Below are 23,062 nucleotides of genomic sequence, written 5' to 3'. Positions count from 1 at the left end.
TCCAATTCGACTTACCCAAAACCAAATAGTTATAGAATACCCTTAGTGAACAACAGACTAACAGAGCGCTTCGCCCCGTCCCTCCGACCCCGAACCTAACCTCTTTATTAAGAAAGAAAGGAAGGTACAATTTTGATTTTGATATTTAATAATTTTGTGATTTAGAGATAATTTTGTCATATATATTAATATTTATTATTATTATAAATTAATAATAATAATAATAATAAATAGTCTTCCCGCACCGCTGCACCTAAATTTTTTAAGATCTGCCGTATCGGCACCCGCACCCACATCCCGCACCTTGGTGACATAGGTATCGACCATCATCAGAAGTTGGGTTGAGTATTAGGGACCTTTTGGAGACGAATAATGCAGAGGAACAATGCTCTTCACGTGAAGTTAGGTTGGATTTGTTTAAGCATATCGGATAATTCATAATCTACCCTTCATGCAGCAGAAGTATGAACGTCCGCAACTTAATTTAGAGGAAAAATCATTGAAGGAATCACTCTTGTAGTTGAAAAGATCTTTAAAGTCCATATATTACGATGGAGTCCAATGAATCGAGCAGGAAGCTGGAGAATCTCCAACAACCGTTGCGTTGATAGGTACATCCTATTGTCGAAATGAAAGAGCAATTTTAGCACCTGAGACGTTTGGGAGGCAAAAAAGAGGGGTCTAATTAATTTTGAATCTGAAAAGTTTACATGGTTCCGCACGCGTGTTTCAAGGTCCATTATGACTCGTAGATTTTCAATCGGAGGCCAACTTTGGAAAGCAGATCAGATTAAGAAGGATTGCCTTGGTTCCACGATAGCACCTAGAAGAAATCGTGGATAAATTGTTTTTCTTCTCCACCAACATTGACAAATGTGTTCAGTAACTTGGACAAGAATCCTGCTTTATATCATGCTTTATTTTTTCCCCAAGCATGAAAGAACAGCATAGCATGGACAGCATTGATCTTCAAACCCTGCAGATCTCATGATAGGAAAAACACAAAATTCAAACCCATCCCAGAACTCGTAATTTCATTTATCAATTACTAAATTTGATACTGATACGCACAAAATCATGTGAAGAGACATCTATATCCTCAAAAGGGGTCCCATAAAAATGGTTACAAGATGGTATACCCAAATTTTTCTAGGACAAAAACGCTGAGTTTGGAGAATAGCCTTTTCTGTGAAATCTCAGCATCTACCAAATCTGTTGGCTGTAAAAATCTGAAGCCTCGTGCAGCAGATCCAGGAAAAACCTTTACTACTCTGTCTCAAAGGCCATGCCGGTTGATCACAACTCGTCATGCAATGCAGTCTCACTTTTTCCATCATCCCTCTGTGAACTATCTACATCTTTGTTAGCTTCTTTTTCATTTTTTCCATCACTCGGTGAACCATCTGCATCTGGAGTAGGCGTGCTTTCTTCCATTGAAGGTTCAACTGGAGATGCTGACTCAGAACTATCCGGATCCTTAGTTTTGTTATTTGCTGTGACGTTCTTAAGAGGTTTCTCAATCTTTGGCTTCGGCTTGGGGATTCTGTTTACACTTGCGACCTACATGGATTGCAATACATAAGAAATTGCATAAGAACTCCAGTTCACACTTCTACATAATGAACTTTAGTGTTTGCAAGATCACAGGCGGAGAAATCAAGTTGAAAGTACCTTCTCTTGAACATTTGCTAGTCTCTCATACACTTCTTCTGATGTAAACATAGGCTTACTGAATTCAGAAGTCCTAAGAATAAAATGAAATTGAGAATCAGAAATGCAGCATCTAAATGTGATGAGCAATTATTTAAACGTTACAACAAGGAGTTAAACACTAAGTAATACACAAAGCAACAACAAGCTCTTCAAGCAGTAACAGGGAGATAATCAGGTCGTTCTACAAGCTAAGAAAGCTTCCAAAGTTAAAAGGAAAAAACCTAAAATTGAGCATTTAAAATCAGGTTTGTGGAAATTAATTGCCACTCAATGGAGATGATAGAAAGAAACTAGTGGTCTAGTTGGTTGGTGATGGAACTGCTCAAAACAGCATAGCCATAAGAACATAAAAATCTAATTGTGAAGGAAGATCTTCACTTCCAACACCTCTGACTGCTATGCAATTCTTATTAACTAGAGGAATTGACACCGAAGTTCATTACAATAGTCAAATGTAGTGGAGGAAGTATAGCTAGTCATCACTGACAGAGTTGCTTGTTACCATTCACGTGATGTCACAAGTTGGGTTCCAACTACGCAACACACAGTGGGACGACCCATTTATTACTAATTTCAAGTAATATGTGCTCTTCAGATCACATTTTTGTAAATATTCCCCAATATTTTTGCTTATTGCATACTTGATAATTTCCTAAGTAATATGTGCTCTTCAGATCACCTTTTTTGTAAATATTCCCTAATATTTTTGTTTGTTGCATGTTACCCTGGGAAGATCAACGTTATGGTATAGATGAATCTTAATCATTTAGTGAAGAAGAGAAAAATCCTCTTTGTTTCAAGTCAGTTACACAAAATTTCATCTTTAGTTCCTCTGTAATCAGTGAATAGGAAGTTTCTTCCAATATCTTAAAACTCTCAAATCAATGGGCAAAGGCCCAAATAGATCAGCTAAAATCCTCAATATAACCCCACAAAACAGTCAAAGTTGAAACCAGTGCCATGATTTCTGTTGTTCGCAGCCTTAAACCGAATTTCTTCGAATAAAAATAATTGCCATGCTAACTGGAAAGGCATAAATGAGATATGGAGAGCGACTAGCAAGTCCTTTCAATCAAAAAGTAAAACAAAATGAAAAATAGGTGGCTTTTAGATCTGGAAGGCGGCCATGAGATTTTCTTTAAAGGTGTAACAACCCAGCCCACTTTTGGGGTGTACAGAAACTATACCTATATTTATGGACATCACTATAGAAGCAACCAAATAAATTTCTTTCAGATGAAGAACGTACTTTCCCTGCTCATCTTCTTTCTCCACCAACCAGTTCTTTGTGTTCTCAGCTTCTCTCAAAACCTGAAAGAACAATGTAAAATTTTTACACATCAAAATATTGCCAGTATTTTGAGCATTTGAAAAGTTGAGGGTATTACCTCCTCAATTCTGGATCTTGGGATCCAAGTCCTTTTTTCTTCCCAATCACTTACAATCTGCAGGGAATCTCTTGTTTAGATCTACTGGAGTCTAGAAATAGAAACTAGATGTCTGGAAACATCATTTTCATCACAAGCATATTATCATACAAATGTATCCACTGATACAGGATATTTTACTCTACCAGTCTTCAGACAACATGAGTAAGTGAAACATATACTACTTTAGTACCTTTTCAAGGCCATCGAAATATTTTTTTGCAAGTTCGCATGAAGCTGGTCGTGCAGTTAGCTCACTCAATCTGCAAAAAGGTTCTACCAACATTACAATTGCCAGGCTGGGGATCACAATCTGTTGCTTAAAGGTATAATTATTTACAGGCTTACAGCACCTAAAAAAGATCGGGTCACCAACTGATTTGAGCAAATCCAGGTGATTCTTGAATTCACCAGCAGGAGCATTTTCTCCATCAGTATACAGCCATTCTTGCACCTGAAATAGTAAGTCACTAACATATCTAAATGATAGTATGAACATATTTTATCATGTCAGCTAGCATCTAGAGCCATACCTCATTAAGCTTCTCCAAGAAAGACAAACGCTCCTGTTCGGTTGAAACCTTTTCAATATCTCCAGAAGCTTCTAGCTGGCATGATAACAAAACAGAATCAGAATTTTGCAAGGAGTCATGCATGGGATCAACTAGTAAAACTCAAAGTAGGCAACAATGCATTCAGGATATGAAACTCAGACCAAAGAAAAATGTATGAGCAGAATTTGAGTTTTCATGTTGTGAAAGGATGCATAACCTATGAACTAATCAGAAACATGACAAAATGGGACCTACTTTTCCAAATAAAAACAGCAGACAAGAATTCCACATAGCTACAAATATCATTCTTGGGTTTTTAACAGCGAGGTTTTTCTCTGTCATTTTCAGGATTTTTTTTTTTTTGGAAAAATTTAGGGATAATCTCAACAAATTTTTTAAAATGAAAAAATCATAGAATTTAGGTAAAATTAAAACAAATGACAAACTAATAAGAAGACATCAAAAGACTATGTAGAATGACAAAAATTAATGTCTTAGTGATGATAATTAATGATAATAAATAATTTACCTTAAGTTTAAAGGCGAATCCATGATGTCACTAACCTTAAAAAAGAGAAAAACAGGAAAATGGCAGGAAAAACGTGAAAAAAAAGTGCAATTAAATGTTTTCCCCAAAAGAGATGTTTCTTCCAGTTTTTTCCTTTTTGTCATTTTTCTTATTAATATTGAGATACTTTCAGAAATATCACGATATCTGTGGGTATGCAGCAACGCAAGCTAAAAACCAGTGTGGTTGTAGCATAAAGAGAAAGGGATAAAAAAACTCATATCATAATTGAGTGGTAAGACGTTTGTCAGAGACGTATCTTTTCATAACATAAATCTACAACACATCAAAAGCTGAGGACAGTACACTCAAGCTGAGCTATTGTGCAACAGAAAATTGCATACCTTTTCTCTTGTAGCATAAATATATTCTTCTAGGTTGTTTTTAAGTTCTGCAGTTCTTCTCCGTTCTGCATCCTTCTTATCCAAAGCCTCCAGTCTTGATCGGGCTTCAGCAAGAAACTCTTTTGACAGAGGCATTCCAGGACCAACTGTCTTGTCTATTATCTAGAGTAAACAAATAAGAAACTTAGAACATAAGAAAGTACCTGGACCACTCATCTAAAATTTCAATTGCAGTGAACAACTAGTAGTAAAAATAATAAGATAAATCACATGGGTGCAGGTACAGCAGCACAGGCTCAGACACATCAATCTTGAAAATTATGGTTTTAGGAGTATGGAAAACTATACAAACATGTGTACAAATTACCATCTTTTGTTTGAGGACAGTGAAGAAAAACATCTATCCAGAATATATTAAGAAAGTCAGCCAGTAACTTGTAATTTTTCCAAAGTTGAAATTATTTTTGTAATAAAAGCAAAGCTTAAATAGTAGTAAAGAAAGTTTAAAATGAAAAGAAAAGGACAGGTCATAACTTTTAAAAGGCCTAAAATGCTTCCATATGCTTGCTGCATTGTGCTCTCTCTCTCTCTCTCCCCCCTCTCTCTCGTTGGTGACTCTCCCTCCTAATCTCTCTCTCCCTCTAGTTAGTGATAGGGATGCAGCAAGGGAGACTTGGAGGCCATCCAACCCACAAAGAACATGACAGGTTGGGCATCCTTGTGTTTCCTCCCCTTGAAACTGTAAGAGAAAAATGAAAGCAGAGAAAACAATATTGACACTGACAGAGTGTGCATGTCACTCAAATAAAGGTAGAGCATCTCCCTCTCTCTCTCTCTCTCTCTCTCTGTGAACTGTGAGCAGCAGGCACCATAAGCAGCAAGCAAAGCATCAAACAAAAGGTGGTGAATCTTTTTCTTTCTTTCTTTTTTTTTGCTGTTTTAAAACATTTACCACATGGTCAGGTATAACGTGGCAACAAATGGCATACCAGCAAGGGGTATGCTTGGCCATCTCACATACTATGGTACTTAGATAACAATTTATAAATGAAAAAACAAAATTGATCAAAAAAATGCCATATGGTCCTGAAAATTGGTGCTTCACATTGCACCTTTAATGGAACTCTAAAAGTGCGCCTTTTCAACTTCTTCTCAGTCACAACTTCTGTCTTATTCTTCTCATCCATATTAGTGCTGGATTGGTTAAGGTTGACAGTCTCATTTTCCAAGTTCTCTTTGCTTTCATCTGAAACTCCTTCATTATTTGCCTCACTAGAAATATTCAATGTTAACACACTTGAGTTCTCCAATGTTGTATTTTTCACAGGAATTTCCACCCATTCTGAAATTTCAATAACAGCCTCAGCCCGATCAAGTGAAAGGACCCCACTTCTGCTAAGTGAGAAGTGCAGGTTTGTCTTGATAGGAGATGAGAGATTGCGAGAGCCATACCTGGAAGTAAAGTACAAAAGTTAGAACACAAGATATGAAAACTCTAGAGGCAGTCAGGAAATGATGCCTCAAACAACATTAACTATCTTTGAAAAATTTTAATCGTTTTTTCATACTTATCACTTGCAGCTGTCAATCCAGAAATTTCATATCGAGAGATCTCTGCTGTGGAAATTCCCGGAGGCAATGCCTCTGAAGTGTCATAACTAAGCAAAATTTCAAAATCTTTGGAGTGAATAAGAGACCTGAACATCTGCATAAATCAGAAAGATCAAATTCCTTTGCAAGTCTAGGATAAGTTTATTGGCCTATGAACCCAGTGAATGAGGCAGGTCAAGCCATAAAGCTACACCAGTATTTACCTTACTAGGGAGTTTCTTCATTCGTGGCACAAGCAATTCTTTGCTATTCTTCTCCAGCACTAGATCAGGACCTCCATATTCAATCACTAGTGCATAAGAAGCACCATCAAGTATTCCAAGCTTGCGATTCAATTTTATCCCATCACTTATATTGGCAGCATGCAACGCTGCTCCAAGTACTATAGCTTCATCTGCATCAAGGTGCTTATCCAGTTCTTTTCTTCCCAAAAATTCCTGAAGCACTGCCTGCAATAAACTAAGAAGACTTTTAAGTAGGTAAAGAAAAGAAGCCAACAATGTTCCTCCAAGATAATTTTCCCACACCAAAATAACTACGTCACAAATTTACTATTCTCAATATTTAAATGAGGGACAACTTCCAATGAGGTTTATTCATTAAAATAACTTAAAGAGGTCTTTTTAGATTTCTTGACCATTTCTCTTTCAGGTAAAGTGTAACAAGTTTTGTGTTGAAAGATGACTTATATTATCTTGACTGGTTGGATACGAGTCTCCTAAAAAAAGAAAAGGGCAGAGTATACACATCGGTGAATGATGAATCAACGTTGTGGCATCAAAGGTTGAGACATGTTTCAGCATCTAGATTGAAACATGTTCTGGAACTTTTTGATGGGTCAAAAGTTGTAATATCTAATGATGTGAAGAATTGTGAGAGTTGTAGGCTAGCAAAGATTCATGTTTGTCATTTTCTCATAAAGAAATTGAGTCAGAAAAGGACACTTGATTTAGTTCATTCAGATGTCTGGGGTCCATCTCCCATTTTGTCAAAGTGGGGATCAACGTATTTGTAACTTTCATAGGTGATTGTACTAGGTTTACTTGGATCTATTTTATGAAAAATAGAAATGAACTTTTTGACATCTTTGAGAAATTTTGTGTTATGGTGGAAACGTAGTTTGCAATTAAAATCAAAACTTTGCGCTTAGATTCAGGGGGAGAGTATGTTAGTCAACTTTTTGAAAGTAATTTGTAAATGAAAGGGATATTACATCAAAAATCTTGTGCCTACACTCCTAAATAAAATAGAGTGGCTGAAGGAAAGAATAGACATATACTTGAAACCACGAGATCTCTTCAGTTTGATACTAATGTTCCAAAAATTTATTGGGCAGATGTTGTGTGTATGGTAGTATATCAAATAAATCAAATGCCATCAGGGGTGTTGAATGGAATATCTCCATACGAGAAGTTGTATGGGCGGAAGCCAAGCCAAACTATGACATGTTAAACGTTTTTGGTTGCACATGCTTTGTACTTATACCAAAACAATTGAGAGACAAATTGTCACCAAGAGAAGAAAAATGTTGTTTTTTGGGTATAGTAGATGTTGAAATAGTAAAAAACAAGAAGAACAATTGATGTAACATGGAAAACCCTCAACAAGAGGGAGAAAAAACCACGGGTGAGGAGGTCGGTGCCCACTAGCCGCCACTCTCTCTCTTAAAACTTCATTAACCTTTTAGATTAGGGTTTACAATAATATAAGTATGCCCTAACTAGGACATACTGGATCGGGTCCAGACCTAGACCCATACACCAAGATCCGTCAACACTTCCCTCAAGTTGGGCATTCATATCAAACATGCCCAACTTGAATACATTTCTCTCGAATGAAGTTGAAGATAGAACTTTCGTCAGAACATCAGTTTGGTCTTTAGACTTCAGGTAAGGTAAGATTAACTCTTTAGCATCAATCCTTTCACGAATGAAGTGACGATCAACCTCAACATGCTTTGTTCTGTCGTGTAGAACAGAGTTGTTGGCTAAGTTGATTGCAGATTTGTTGTCACAGTACATCTTCATTGGTCCTTCAACCTCTATTCCGATATCAGTCAGCAATATTTTCAGTCATAGTAGCTCTGACACTCCCATAGCAATAGCTCTATACTCTGCCTCTGCACTAGATCGAGAACACACATCATGCCTCTTGCTCCTCCAGACAACAAGATTTCCTCCTAAGTAGACACAATACCCTGTGGTAGACCGTCTAGTATCAACACAACCTGCCCAGTCTGCATCGGAATACCCCTCAATCTCTAGAGTCTCTTGTTTTACATACAAGAGTCCCTGTTAAGTCTGTATGTATAAGGGATCGGGTCTGTTCAGACCCGATCCACTTTCTTTCTAACTTAACGCCTAAACACATTAGGTGGTGGTATCTCTTGTAATTACTTCATGTTTTATTCCTTTTGTTGTAACCTGATTAGGTCATGTTAATAATAGAGATCAAGCATCGTGCGGCTGTATTGGCCGACGGCATTCTTTCCTTCATTGCTTCCCTTCTATTATCTATTCTCAATCCCTCTTATTTTCAGACAGAGAGACGTGGTTTTGTGGTATTTTGTGAAGATTCTTACATGGTATCAGAGCCAGGTTGCATCGTCCTCCGGTGAGTGATTTCAGTTTGATGTAATCTGCCCTAAATTCTATTTTCTGCCGTGATTATTCCTAAGTTTTGTTTCTGCCCTAAATCCCACGATTTGCCCTAATTTCGGTTGCTACAATTTGCCCTAATTTCTGTCGTGGCTTTTAAATTCTGCCCTAAATCCCACGATTTGCCCTAATTTCGGTTGCTACAATTTGCCCTAATTTCTATCGTTGGTTTTAAATTCTGCCCAAATAGCCTGCACTACTCCTCTCTTTTCAGTCATGGATCAGCCAACCCCTTCTCTTCTATCCTCCAGTTTTCTCTCCCAACTCATCTCTCAAAAACTGAACCATAGTAATTATTTGACTTGGAAACGTCAAATTGTCCCATTTATTAAAAGCCATAGACTGTATGGGCACATCGATGGGACTACTCCAGCACCTCCAAAGTATATTGACCGTGAAGTAAAGAAGACAGTCGTGGGAGATAAAGGTGAAATTAGTTTTGAATATGAAACTCTTACTGAGAACAATCCCGAATATCAAGTTTGGCTGGCTCACGACCAGTCTCTTGTTGCTTATATCACTTCTACCTTGTCAGAGGAGGTATTCGGAGGTATTGATGATGATTTAACTGCCCTAGAGTTGTGATCTACCCTTGCCACAACATATTCTCAAGTCTCGGAAGCACGTTTTCTACAATTAAGAAGGCAATTTCAGGACATCAAGCATGGGACGCGTACAGTTTTGGAATACTTGAATGAAATCAAGAGTGTTAGTGATCAGCTTGCAGCAATTGGACATCCCGTCAGCGACAAGGACAAAGTCCAACAAGCCTTGAGTGGACTGAGAACAGAATTTGATATTTTCTGCACAGCCTTGGAAGTCCTACCTATTCTCCCATCTTTTAAAGTTTTGAAGGCCAAGCTTTTTCAACACGAAGCTAGTCGTGTTCAGCGACAGAATTTGATTCCTTCCAACAGCCACAATGTACTGATCACAGAGACACATGCACTGCAAGGGAATCGCACTCGTCCTTGGACTTCTCAGGCAGGAATGGGAAGAGGGATTCTCCCAACACCACCAGGCATGAATACTACCTCTGCCACATCTAGAAGGGTTCCAACTTGTTTCTATTGCAACAAGAGGGGGCATGTAAAATCAGAATGTTGGCACAACCCTCAAAACAAAAATAATCAGGTTAGGCGTGAGAACAAGGCAGCAGCAGGGTCAGCTTCATCAACATCTAGCTCAAATCAAACATCAAATGTTTCAGCAGACGTGCAACAACTTCTCATGACAGCCCTATCTAAGCTCCACTTGAAACAAAACGAGCAAGGAGAGTGGTATGTGGACTCTAGAGCAGCAGCCCATGTTACTGGTGACACAGGTAATCTCTCTAGTGTTTTCCCTTATTTAGATCAAGGCTCAGTTGTTACGGGAGATGGTTCCCATCACACAATATCGCACATTGGAAATGCACAAATATCTATGGGTTCTTCTTCCATTCCATTAAAGAATGTCCTTGTTGTTCCAAGTGTCAAGAAAAATATTATCTCAGTGTCTAAACTTATTGATGATACTCACTCCTCTGTTGAATTCACACTGTCTTCTGTTTATGTCAAGGATGCTCGAACCAAGAAGACATTCGCTGAGGGCACTCGCAAAGGAAATATGTATATCCTTGAAGGAGCGCGACAGCTGTCAAAACCTCACTCTTCAGATTCATGTTTTCCAAATCATAGTGAAGTCAATGTCGCAGAGTATAATAAGCCATCCATTTGGCATGGTCGGTTGGCTCATTGTAGTCAGTCTTTTGTTCGAAGTCTTGTTGCAGACGGACTCTTAGATAAGTCCAGTCTAAATTCAGTTAGTGAGTCCAGCATGTGCTCAAGTTGTCATATCTGTAAGAGTCATGCCCTTCCTTTTCAATTAATCAATAAAAGAGCTTCAAAGGTTTTTGACACCATATATTCTGATGTTTGGGGGCCTGCTCCAATTCCTTCTTCTTCTGGGAGTAGATGCTATGTCATTTTTATTGATTCATATTCCCGATATACTTAAGAGTCATGCCCTTCCTTTTCAATTAATCAATAAAAGAGCTTCAAAGGTTTTTGACACCATATATTCTGATGTTTGGGGGCCTGCTCCAATTCCTTCTTCTTCTGGGAGTAGATGCTATGTCATTTTTATTGATTCATATTCCCGATATACTTGGATCCATTTCATGAAACACAAATCAGTAGTTTTCCGCTTATTCACTCAATTTCATGTCTTGGTTCGGAATAAATACTCCAGTAATATTGTGCATTTTCAATGTGACGGTGGTGGTGAATTTATTTCTAATGAATTTACTGAGTACTTACTAGATAATGGGATTACTACACAAATTTCATGCCCGCATACTCCTCAGCAAAACGGAATTGCTGAAAGGAAACATAGACATATTGTTGAAAGCGCTCTCAGCATGATGCATGACACAGACTTACCCATGACATTGTGGACCGAGGCTTTTCATACGGCTGTCCATGTTATAAATCGACTGCCATTGGCTTTGCTTGATGGACAATCACCATATTTATATTACATCAAGAGCAGCCACACTATGAGGAATTGCGTGTTTTTGGATGTGTTTGCTATGTGCATGTTGATGTTTCTCTACGAAACAAGTTTCAAGATCGTGCTATTTTGTGCATATTTATAGGGTATGCAGAAAATTACAAGGGTTATAGATGTTACAACCCTAAAACTGGTCGTGTTCATATTTCGCGGCATGTTGTTTTTGATGAAAGCAAGTTACAAGATCCCAAGGCCACTTGTATAACACTCAAGGACAAAAATGAGGTTTATGACACTTGGCTACATGCTGAAATCTTAAAACAAGGGGCACGTTTGACTGAGCACAAGGAGCAAGGTGTTAATGAGCCCGAGACACTTGTGAGTAGTTCCTTGGACAGCATGCCCTCATCTTCTCACAATGATCCACCTGTACATAGTCGGTTCTCAGGGCTGGTGTACTCTAGGCGATCAGCTCCTACTGCAATCCCACGTCAATGACAACGTGTGCGACATCTCATTAATCGATGGGTGAGTTATAACAACTTTTCTTTAGATTTTCAGTTGTTTATGACAGAAGTGAGCAAAAAGGTGGAACCAAAATCCTATCACCATGCGAGTAAGGAAAAATGTTGGGTTGAAGCTATGAATGAAGAAATGGCAGCCTTGCATGAGTGTCAGACTTGGCAGATTGTCCCTCATCCAGATGATAAGAATGTTGTGGGCTCCAAATGGGTTTACAAACTGAAATATAAGCCAGATGGTAGCATTGATCGACATAAAGCACGTCTTGTGGCGCGCGGTTTCACTCAGCAATATGGGGAAGATTATGATGAAACATTCAGTCCTGTTATCAAGATGGGCACAATACGTGTGATTATTTCTCTTGCTGTCTCATATGGATGGCCTCTTTACCAGTTAGACGTAAAAAATGCTTTTCTTCATGGGATTCTTAAGGAAGAGGCATCCATGAAGCAACCTCCCAGCTATACTACTCATGATCCTCACAAATGGGTTTGTAAGTTACACAAGTTTTTATATGGGCTGAAGCAAGCTTCTAGATCATGGTTCGATCGGTTTTCTCATCATATACAACAAGTTGGTTTTCTACGAAGTTCTCTCGATCATTCCTTGTTTATTTTTCATACCGGAGAAGCTACCACTTGGTTACTTATATATGTAGATGATATTGTTATAACTGGGAATTCTTCTTCAAATATATCTTATGTTAAGGGTATGTTGCAGCAAGAATTCAAGATGAAGGATCTCGGCGAACTACGGTACTTCTTGGGTGTTGAACTTGACAGGACGAATGATCGATTGACTCTTACCCAGCATAAATATACCCTTGATATTTTGGACAGGGCAGGTATGATTAATTGCAAACCCATAACTACTCCTAGTGTTCTGAACACTAAATTGGCTGCCTCTGATGGAACCGCTGCCTATTCAAATCCTATCTTCTACGCAGCATTATTGGTATGTTACAATACCTCACTTTTACTCGCCCAGACATAGTATATGTTGTAAATCAGATCTCTCAGTTTATGCATGCACCCACAGAAGGACATATGGATGCCGCTAAGCGGATCTTACGGTATCTCAAAGCTACCCTTGGGGATGGACTGGTCTATACAAAGTGTCCCAATGTTTCTCTTGGACATAGCATATATACTTATATTGATGCAGACTGGGCAGGAGATCCCGATGACCGACGCTCAGTTTCAGGTTTCTGTCTTTTTCTTAATTCTAATCTCATTGTTGGAGCAGTAAAAAGCAGCGTGCAGTTGCACGATCCAGCACTGAGGCAGAGTATAGAGCAATGGCTGCAGGGATAACTGAGGCGTCATGGTTACGGCATTTGCTTGGAGAGCTCAATCTTCCGATTGTTCAGTCATCATTACTATGTGACAATCAAAGCGCAATCAAAATTGCCTACAACCCCATTTTGCATAATTGTACCAAACACATTGGGATTGATCAACACTTCATTCATCAGAAGGTTGAAGAAGCCGAGATCTTGCCTACTTATTTCTCCACCAGTGAACAGATAGCGGATCTTTTTACCAAAGGACTCACAGGGCAATACTTTTGGGATTTGAAAAACAAGTTGTGCATGATCAAATCTCATGCACAACTTGAGGGGGGCTGTTAAGTCTGTATGTATAAGGGATCGGGTCTATTCAGACCCGATCCACTTTCTTTCTAACTTAACGCCTAAACACATTAGGCGGTGGTATCTCTTGTAATTACTTCATGTTTTATTCCTTTTGTTGTAACCTGATTAGGTCATGTTAATAATAGAGATCAAGCATCATGCGGCTGTATTGGCCGACGGCATTCTTTCCTTCATTGCTTCCCTTCTATTCTCTATTCTCAATCCCTCTTATTTTCAGACGGGGAGACGTGGTTTTGTGGTATTTTGTGAAGATTCTTACAGTCCCTTGCCAGGATTTCTCTTCAAATAGCACAATATTCTATCCACAGCCTTCAGGTGTGTATCAGTAAGTGCATGCATGAATTGACTCAGTACATTCACCGCAAACGTGATATCTGTTCTTGTAAGGATAAGATAAATCAACTTTCTGACCATACGTTGATATCTTCCCTTAGCTTCTTCACAGAGCAGCTATCCATCTCTAAGGCTTAACTTGTGTCCAATATCAAGTGGGGTAGAAGCGGGTCTACATCCCAGTTTACCAGACTCCTTCAACAGATGTAATATATATTTCCTTTGGTTTAGCACAAGGCCAGTACTGGATCTAGCAATCTCAATACCAAGAAAATACTTCAGTTTGCCAAGATCCTTGAGATCAAATTCAGCAGCCAGTAACACTTTTAACTTGAAGATCTCCTGCTTATCATCACCTGTGACAATCATGTCATTCTGCCCTTTCTTTTTTTCACAAATAGAGTGTGGTCTCTATTCCCTTGATTGTACCCATGATGTTGCATCACTCGTCTGAGTCGTTCGAACCATGCTCTAGGCGACTGCTTGAGGCCATATAAAATCTTTTTCAGCTTAAAGCATTTCTCTGGTTCTTCATATCCTGGGGGCATACGCATATACACTTCTTCTTCGAGATCACCATTTAAAAAAGCATTCTTAACATCGAGTTGGTACATCCTCCACTCCTTCATCACAGCTAGGAACATAACAACTCTAACTGTCTTCATTTTAGCAATTGGAGCAAAAGTCTCTAAATAATCAATCCCATATTTTTCATCGGGGTCCACCGGAACTTCACGCGGACAGAAACTCTCACCAAACAGAGTCGAGGGTTCTTCGTCAAATCTGAACAGTGATCTCAGAAAATGGTTGTCTCTGATACCATGTTGAAATAGTAAAAAACAAGAACAATTGATGTAACGTGGAAAACCCTCAACAAGAGGGAGAAAAAGCCATGGGTGAGGAGGTCGGTGCCCACTAGCCACCAGACACTCTCTCTCTTAAAACTTCATTAACCTTTTAGATTAGGGTTTACAATGATATAAGTATGCCTAAACTAGGACATACTAGATCGGGTCCAGACCCGGACCCATACACCAAGATTCGTCAACAGTAGAAGATAAGAAAGGCTACAAATGTTATGACCAATTGGAAAGAAAATGATGGTTTCAAGACATGTAGAATTTCATGAGCAAAAACCATACATTCTTAATGACATATCCTTCAAGAAAGAATTCTGATGAAAAGGAGGCCAGCTGGAGGATTCAAGTGAGAATAATCATAATGACAAAGAAAGAGAAAAGAATAATAGTAAAGTATATCAAGGAAGGAAAAAACAATTATACATGTGCCATTTCTTGAGCAGTCTAAGACGTTGGAAGAAGAATTTGAAGGGGCCAATTCCAGTCCGACTCCATCTGCTGGTCCTAAACCTCCAACTACGAGAGAACATCTCACTACATCATCCTCTTCCTTGTCACCTTCGCTCTCTCAAAGTCTCAGGTACGTCATAGTTCTAGAATCTCCATCCCTCCTTCTCATTTTGTGTCTTATGATTCCTTTTCACCTTAACATCGTGTTTTTCTTTCTTTGATTTGTTCATATAATGAGCCTAAGTCCTATTCCAAGGAGGAATGACAACTAGCTATGGCAAAAGAGTTGAATGCTTTAGAACGAATGAAGGCATGGGATCTTGTGAAACTTCCTCTAGGGAAGAATGTTATGGGTTGCAAGTGGGTGTTCAAAATTAAGACCAAAGTAGATGGATCAATTGAGCGTTACAATCAGCAATTTGGAACAAATTACTCAGAGACTTTTGCACCAGTGGCACATATGACTACCATCAAAACCAATGTTGTAAAAAGTGTATCGTAAGCCGTATCGGTCTGACTTTAAGATACGCTGTATCGTAAAATATCGTAACGTATCGTAACCGTATCGTTTTTTTTAATAAATCAGAAAAAATAGGAAAAAAATTCAAAAACTTCATAAAAAATCAGTAAAAAAACAAGAATAATATGTTCTTTATAAAAAACACATAGATTTATAAGTCATAATGTCCATAAGTCTATGAGATACCACATCAAAAAACAAGTTTTAGATGTTATGTATTACATCACAAGATGATAATGAAATTGTGAAAATGTTCAATGTCAATACATATAAAATGAAAGCACTCACGACTCTCATTCATAACTTCTCATCCTTATCTCCATCTTCTTCTTCATTTTCATCTTCACAATTTTAAAAAACCTCTTTCCTGCCAACGAGAATCAACCACCCACGCACAAATCCCTGGTTTAATCGATGATTTTATTTTGAAAATCGATGATTTAACGATAGAAATCGATAATTTCCCTCCACGGCAGCACAATCTCTAGTTTAAAAATGAAGAAGGGCCGGGTTTTAAAAAAAAAAAACTCAAAAAGGGCGGGTTCCAGCACCCATTTTTTGAAATCAACCCATATCGTACGATACGGGGCGTGTATCGTATCGTATTTTGTAAAAGATACGTATCGTATCGTACGTATCGGCCCCGTATCGTACGTATCGTACAACACTGATCAAAACTCTTCTAGCAGTTGCATCAGCAATTTCTGGCAACTAAATGTAAAGAATGCATTTTTGTATGGAGATATAGAAGAAGAAGTTTATATGCAGCTTCCATCAGGTGTTGAAGATACAGAAGGCAAAGTATGCAAATTAAAGAGGGTCTGTTATGGGCTAAAACAGGCCCCACAAGCATGGCTTGAAAAGTTTAGCAAGCTGTCAAGGAATTGGATTTAAGCAAAGCCCTCACGACCTTGCATTGTTTGTATCTTCTTCAGAAAAAGGCAAATGTTTATGGCTTCTGTATGTTGATGATATGATTATCACTGGAGATGATCATAGAATTACTGATGAAACGAAGGAAAGGCTTGCACAAACATTTGAAATGAAAGATCTTGATTTCTTAAAGTATTTCTTGGGTTTAGAAGTTGCTTACTCAAGAAGAGGACTGTTTCTATCCCAACACAAATATGAAGCAGATATTGTGGCCAAAGCTAGACTACATGATGATAATACAAGAGTGGAAACTCCTATGAAAGCAAATGTCAAGCTAAGACTTTTTGAAGGAAAGAAATTAGAAGATCCTACAATTTTCAGACAACTTGTTGGAAGCTTGATCTATCTAACCATTTCTAGACCCTAACCATTTCTAGACCTGATATAACATATACAGTCCATGTAGTAAGTCAATTCATGAATGCTCCTTCATCAGTCCATCTTGTGGTTGTATTAAGAATTATAAGGTATGTGAGAGGTACAATGGATTATGGAATGTCTTTTTCTTCTTCAAATTCTGAAGAACTTGTAGCCTTTTGTGATGCTGATTTTGGTGGATCAATAAGTGATCGGTTGTCTACAACAGAATTTTCCATCTTCTTTGGCATGTCTACAATCTCTTGAAAAAGCAAGAAACCAATGTTGTACGTATCGTACGATACGTATCGTTGCGTTTCAAAAATACGATACGATACACCACCTGTATCGTAAAGTTACGATACAGTTATGATACTTTACGATACAGCTACGATATAGTTACGATACGTTATGTACTTATGTTATGTTCCTTGTTGTGCTTTCTAGATTGATATTGACATATTGTTATGAATTTTGATGTTTATGAATGATGAAGTAATGAACCGTAACTTTATAGCAATAATAAGTCTATCATTCTGTAAAACATGTTTTTTATGAAGAACATATTATTCTTGATTCTTTTATGATTTTTTTAGAATTTTTCCTATTTTTTCTGATTATTTTTTTTAAAAAAATACAATACAGTTACGATACGTTATGATATTTTATGATACGGTGTATCTTAAAGCCAAACAGATACGGCTTACGATCCACTTTTTACAACATTGCAAGAAACAACAAAGAGTAGCTTTATCTACGACTGAGACTGAATATAGGGCTATGGCCCAAAATACGGTTAAAATAATACAGATAAGATGGTTGCTAAATGAGATTGAAATTCTTATGATTGATAAGACTAAACTGATTTGTGACAACATGAGTGCAATTCATATTGCCAAAAAACCAGAATTTCATGAAACAAATCAGCACATTGATTGCCACTTTACAAGAAGAGCATATGAAGAAGGATTGATTTCTCTTGAGCACACAAGAACTGAAGACCAGGTTGCTGACATGTTTACAAAGAGTTTGCCACCATTGAAGTTTAGAAAATTTGTTAGCAAACTTTGCATTATGTCACTCAATCATGCCAAGTTTGACGGGAAGTGTTAAAATTCTAGAGTCAAACTTTTCCTCTTGGTCAAAGTCTATTCTTGCCTACTTTATTATAATGTGTTTTAACATGTTTTACTATTTTACCCCTTGTAAGTGAGGACAATTAGGTACTTTATCTATTTTCTGTATCTTAATTTAGGGTTTTTGCCCTCAGGAACTTGACGGTTCATTTTTTTACTGTGTTATGTTGGCTGTTGCTGCTGCTATAAAGCCGCTTGAAGACTAATGGAGATTTCATCTTAAGAGTTGCATTTTCTCTTCAATCTTGGTTTGGGTTTGATATTCTAATAAGAGCCTCTTTTCACTAAGACATTAAAACTTTGGCTTGCAAGGTAACATAGACCATAAAAGCAGGAACAAAATGACATACTTAAGATCTCAGAACATCAAGAGAATGAAACTTTATTAATGATAATCAAAGGATCTTTATGTTTCTGCATGAGAGAGAGAGAAAGGGATCATTAGGAAAACAAACCTGCAATTTAGGCACTCGGGTTGCTCCACCTATTAATTCTACTGCATACAAATCACTGACTTTGAGACCTGAACTTTCCAGAATCTCTTTCACAGGGATCAGAGAGTTCTCCCACAGATCTCCACACAATTCTTCAAATTTTTCACGAGTGATAGTACTCCTACACAATCAACAAATTGAACCTTTTAGATTGTCCTTTACTTAAAAGTTAAAACATAATGAAACTGGAAAGCATTTACAGTTGCAACCAAATGAAAGTGAAGGCATGCCACCTTCTCCATGACATAATGATATCATTAGTGCTTCCTTACAATTGGACATTTTGGAACATATAGTTTTAGAAAAATACTTTTGTGGCTTTCATATTAGAGGAATAGTCTACGAGTTATGACAAAATGCATGGAGGGATATGGAAATGCCGGTTACATACATCTAGATTTATACAACAAAATAAAGGAACAGTATAAAGCCAAGAAGGTAAGTGCAGAAGTGAAGAAACCACCACCCTAAATCCACCAATAAATAAGTTCTATAAAATTGAGACAAAAAACTACTCTCACCCACCTAAAGTCACGATCATCATAAAGAGATTCTACTGATATAGGTGATACAGTATTTGCACTTAAAATTTCTTTTGTACGCTTAACTTGCTTCTTTAGTTTAGCCATTGCCTTAGGGAACTTCCTCACATCGACTTCATTTCCAATTTGAGCATTGAACTCATCTGCAAAATGTTCCACCAACCGTAGTTCCATGCTTTGGCCTCCAAGTTCTGCAATCCATCTTACATCTTTAATCTGCAGCAAGTTCAAATTGGGTAATGGAAAAAGATAACTCCTAAAAAAACAACTGAGAAATTGAGAATACAGAGGAGGTGAAAAAAGGGCAAAGTGCAGCACTTCCTTTTATTCACTCTTACTTGGATTTATGTGATAATGCTTTTCCTTAAAATACATACTGTGTTTCCTTAATGCAGTTACGAAAAATTCAAATATTACAAGCCATGAGCAGTCCAAAAACAGTGTGAGAATTGACAAATTTGACAATTCTATGATACCAGATCAACAAAGGGCAAGCCTAATTTACCAGTTGTAAATTTGACATATAATCTTATTTATCTGATGATGATCAACTGGTAAATAATTTGAATTCGTGAACATTTTCAATTTTATTTGTATATCCTATCTAGTTTCTTTTTGAAACTTCTTCTATAATCATTTTCCTTTCAAAAATCCTTTTGGTTCCTCAAATTCAGCAAAAATTATGTTAACTTACATAAATTAAAAATGCAGGAAAATGTGATCCAGAGGATCAGTAATTCTTACTTACCCGTTCAAACACATATTCATAGCTCATATGTTGCTTTAGAAAAAAAAATAAATAAAAGCATGCATATGCTGGATAGTTGTTAGACCAAATTAATGCCCACTGACATTGACTGACTTGAAATAGGATAAGGAGCGCACCATCCATCAGATGGGCTCAGCGTGGTGAAAGCTTGCATTCTAGTTATGTTACATGATTCTGGTGCAGTTGTAAATTTGAGGACATAAGAAGCCAATGACGGACAGTACATGAAACAGTCTGAAAAGGACTTGTTTATGAAAAAAAACAAATCATTGTTTAAAATGCAATTCTGAGACGATAGAATGATTAAAAACTGAAACCAAAGCAACAGGGAACAGTCTTCAAAAAGGAAATAAATGAATCAAGTAGAAAGAGAAATGACAATCTAACAGCTCAAGCTTCAAATACAAAGTTCTTTTCCTATTTTACTAGTCCTGGAATTGAGATAGTTGAAAAGGGAAACATGGAAAAAGGGCTCTGAAAAAGTTCTCTGCTCGATATCAGAATAATTTTTGAAATCTTCTGGCTTTCATGAAATCTGGAATTCTGAACCGCTATCATTGCTTAAGAATATAAAGTTGATCGATTGTGAATCACTTCATTATGAAAACATTCGAATAGCCTCAATCTCCATTTATTCACATCAGAGAACTCCTGAAGAGGTAATAATTAACTCAAGCAGGCTATTGTCGTCAAACATGAAAAGCTTGCAGGTCTCTTAGCTGGCACTCTCAATTTTTCTTCTTGGCAGCTTAACGTAATGCTAACCAGATCATATAATGAAAATATACCATTTCCCATAGCAGCGATTTCGATATCAAGCAAAAATAGCCACAAATAGAAAACTTACTTGAAATTGGTTGATGGAAACTTGCCTCCCGAACTCCTTGGCCGGATAAGATGAGAAATACGCCAGGGCAGCATAAGTACCGCTGGAACCCATGTGGTAAAAAAGAACATGCCGCGACTCATTTGAAAAGTCCTTGTCTATTCCGTATTGCAATGCCGCACCCGAATGCTCGTTAATTAATCCGAGAACATTGATCCCAGCCAGCTGAGCAGCTTGAATCAACTCCTTTCTCTCACTCTGCCCAAAATATGGTGGCACGGCGATCACAGCGTCCTTTATCCCTATCTTTGCATGGGAACCCGCCAAATTCCTCCCATAACTCAGTACCATTGCGACCAATTCCTCAGCGGAATATACGACCCCATCTTCGACCCTTACCCCGGCACTTCCTCTAGAATCCTCAACCAAATCATAGGAAAGATACAACGAATCCACCAAAGTCTTGACATACTGAAATGGCTTCGCGAGTATATCACGGGTTCGTGAATATACTTTTTCTGGGTACCTTGCAGAGATTCCAAAAGCCTCTTCTCCAAGCAGACGGTCGCCACCGAGGAAGGCAACAAGTCCTGGGGATTTCCTTTTGGACATCTCATTAATGGCTACTGAGATTGGCGGTTGTCCTGGTTTCAAATTCACAACAGCCACCTTCATCCATTCCGAACCGAGATCTATGCTAGAAACGGCAGATTCGGATGGAGCTAAACGGTCTAAAGAAACAATACAAACAATCAGAAAGATCTTCCACAAAATGCCTATTTTCTTCATCATGGCCTCAAAACCCTATCAGATCCAGCTAGGGTATCGTCGTCCCAAACTCCTACCTTCTCCCCGGATGATCTGCGATTACAATAACCTTAGCTTTGGGGTGAGGGCGGGGGGAGTAAAGAGAGAGGAAGAGAGTCGCACGAGAACGAAGTTGTTCTCGCGCTCACGAAAACTTTGGAAAGGAAAAGAAGGAAACGGGACGAAGGAAGGTTTGTGCCACGTCAGGATATTTGTAGACTTCTCCTGCCACGTCACCGTTATTGCAAAGAGCGAATCAACATTGTACACGTGTAAAACGGAACACATGGCATCATGTCATCGGCCCTATGCCGTGGAGTTGGCCACCGAACCATCGTTGGCCAGAGCCCTTGCGAACCCAGAAAATTAATTGACGGTGCAAGTAAAGAAAAGCTGATGGGCAGGTTGACCGTCCCTAGGGGTTTTTGGTAAAAGTCACCCTTTGTTTGTCATTTTCTAGCAACAAAGAAAGGGTTGCTAATAATTTTCCATCTCCCAAAACTGTCAAATATCTTAGTTCTTATTGTTATAAGCAATTCATAACTAATCGAGTCGATTCAAACTCGCATTAAAAAAACTCAATCCATTTATAAACGAGTCAACCTTGAGTTTAACTTATATTCGAAACGTTAAACAAATAGAGTTTAAATCGTAAGAACTCGAGTCATTTAAGCTTGCCTGGCTCGACTATACAATTAAAACCATTTAAAAAATAAAAGTACACTGAACTAACTTAAAAGTAACGGTTACCAGCTAATGAGAAAAATAGAGTAGAAATTTAAATATTCTTAAACCAATATCGTCCAAGTCGTTTTTTGAATCAAATAGAAAAGTTAAAAAAAGTTTAGCAAATCAATAAATGGAAATGGAATAAGAATTAAAACTCGACACTATATATTTTTTTTAGATATATGCATGTAATATAAATATTTTAAATTTTTTAATTAAATGGTTAAAAGTGTACTTTAAATAAGAAAATTTTGGAAAGCATTAAGAAATCAAGCATATATAAAAAAAATTGAAAATGTATATATAAGCTTAACCGTGTTGGAAAAGGAAAAGATGATAAATAACCTTCTCTCCCGTTCATCTTTGATTCTAAATAAGTTTTTCTTTCCTACTGGTTGTTCCATATAAGTTAGTGGGGACCATTGACTCTCCTCTCTCTCTCTCTCTCTCTCTCTCTTTCTGTTTCTTCGTAAAGACACCACCCAAAAAAATTGACGAATAGCGCCTGGAAGAACCGAAGAACTTGGGTAAACGTCCGTGGAAAGAAGAGGGAGGATAAAAGAAAAAATAAGAAGGGCTCGGGCAGAGTTATAAAATTGGGAAATCGTTTAGCGACGTGTGGGAGGGGTCGCTAAAGGCCATACTTAAAAATGTCGACAACATGTGTGCGGTTGTGACAATAGAATTAACTTTTTTATTTTATCGATGCTTGCAAAATGAACTCAGTAAAGGTATTCTTACCAATGTTCTCTTCTAAACATCG

The 23,062-nt window shown here is 37.8% G+C and overlaps 1 protein-coding gene across 1 annotated transcript; it reads right to left on the bottom strand.

The window, feature by feature from the left end:
- Positions 1-1,017: 1,017 nt before the first annotated feature.
- On the bottom strand, positions 1,018-21,747 carry LOC116264173 (heat shock 70 kDa protein 17). Its single transcript, XM_031644244.2, has 14 exons — positions 20,785-21,747; positions 19,152-19,384; positions 18,588-18,747; positions 6,421-6,666; positions 6,175-6,311; positions 5,719-6,058; positions 4,607-4,768; positions 3,674-3,748; positions 3,494-3,594; positions 3,334-3,403; positions 3,102-3,158; positions 2,963-3,024; positions 1,672-1,744; positions 1,018-1,560 (listed from the first exon to the last, which is right to left on the bottom strand). The coding sequence occupies exons 1-14, from the start codon at positions 21,553-21,555 to the stop codon at positions 1,297-1,299; spliced, it is 2,751 nt and encodes a 916-aa protein (XP_031500104.1). The 5' UTR covers positions 21,556-21,747; the 3' UTR covers positions 1,018-1,296.
- Positions 21,748-23,062: the final 1,315 nt, after the last annotated feature.

This window comes from Nymphaea colorata, chromosome 11 (assembly GCF_008831285.2).
Source record: "Nymphaea colorata isolate Beijing-Zhang1983 chromosome 11, ASM883128v2, whole genome shotgun sequence".
Classification (NCBI taxonomy): Eukaryota; Viridiplantae; Streptophyta; class Magnoliopsida; order Nymphaeales; family Nymphaeaceae; genus Nymphaea; species Nymphaea colorata.
Note: the sequence above shows the minus strand (reverse complement) of the source record. Positions and strands in the feature narration are given on the sequence as shown.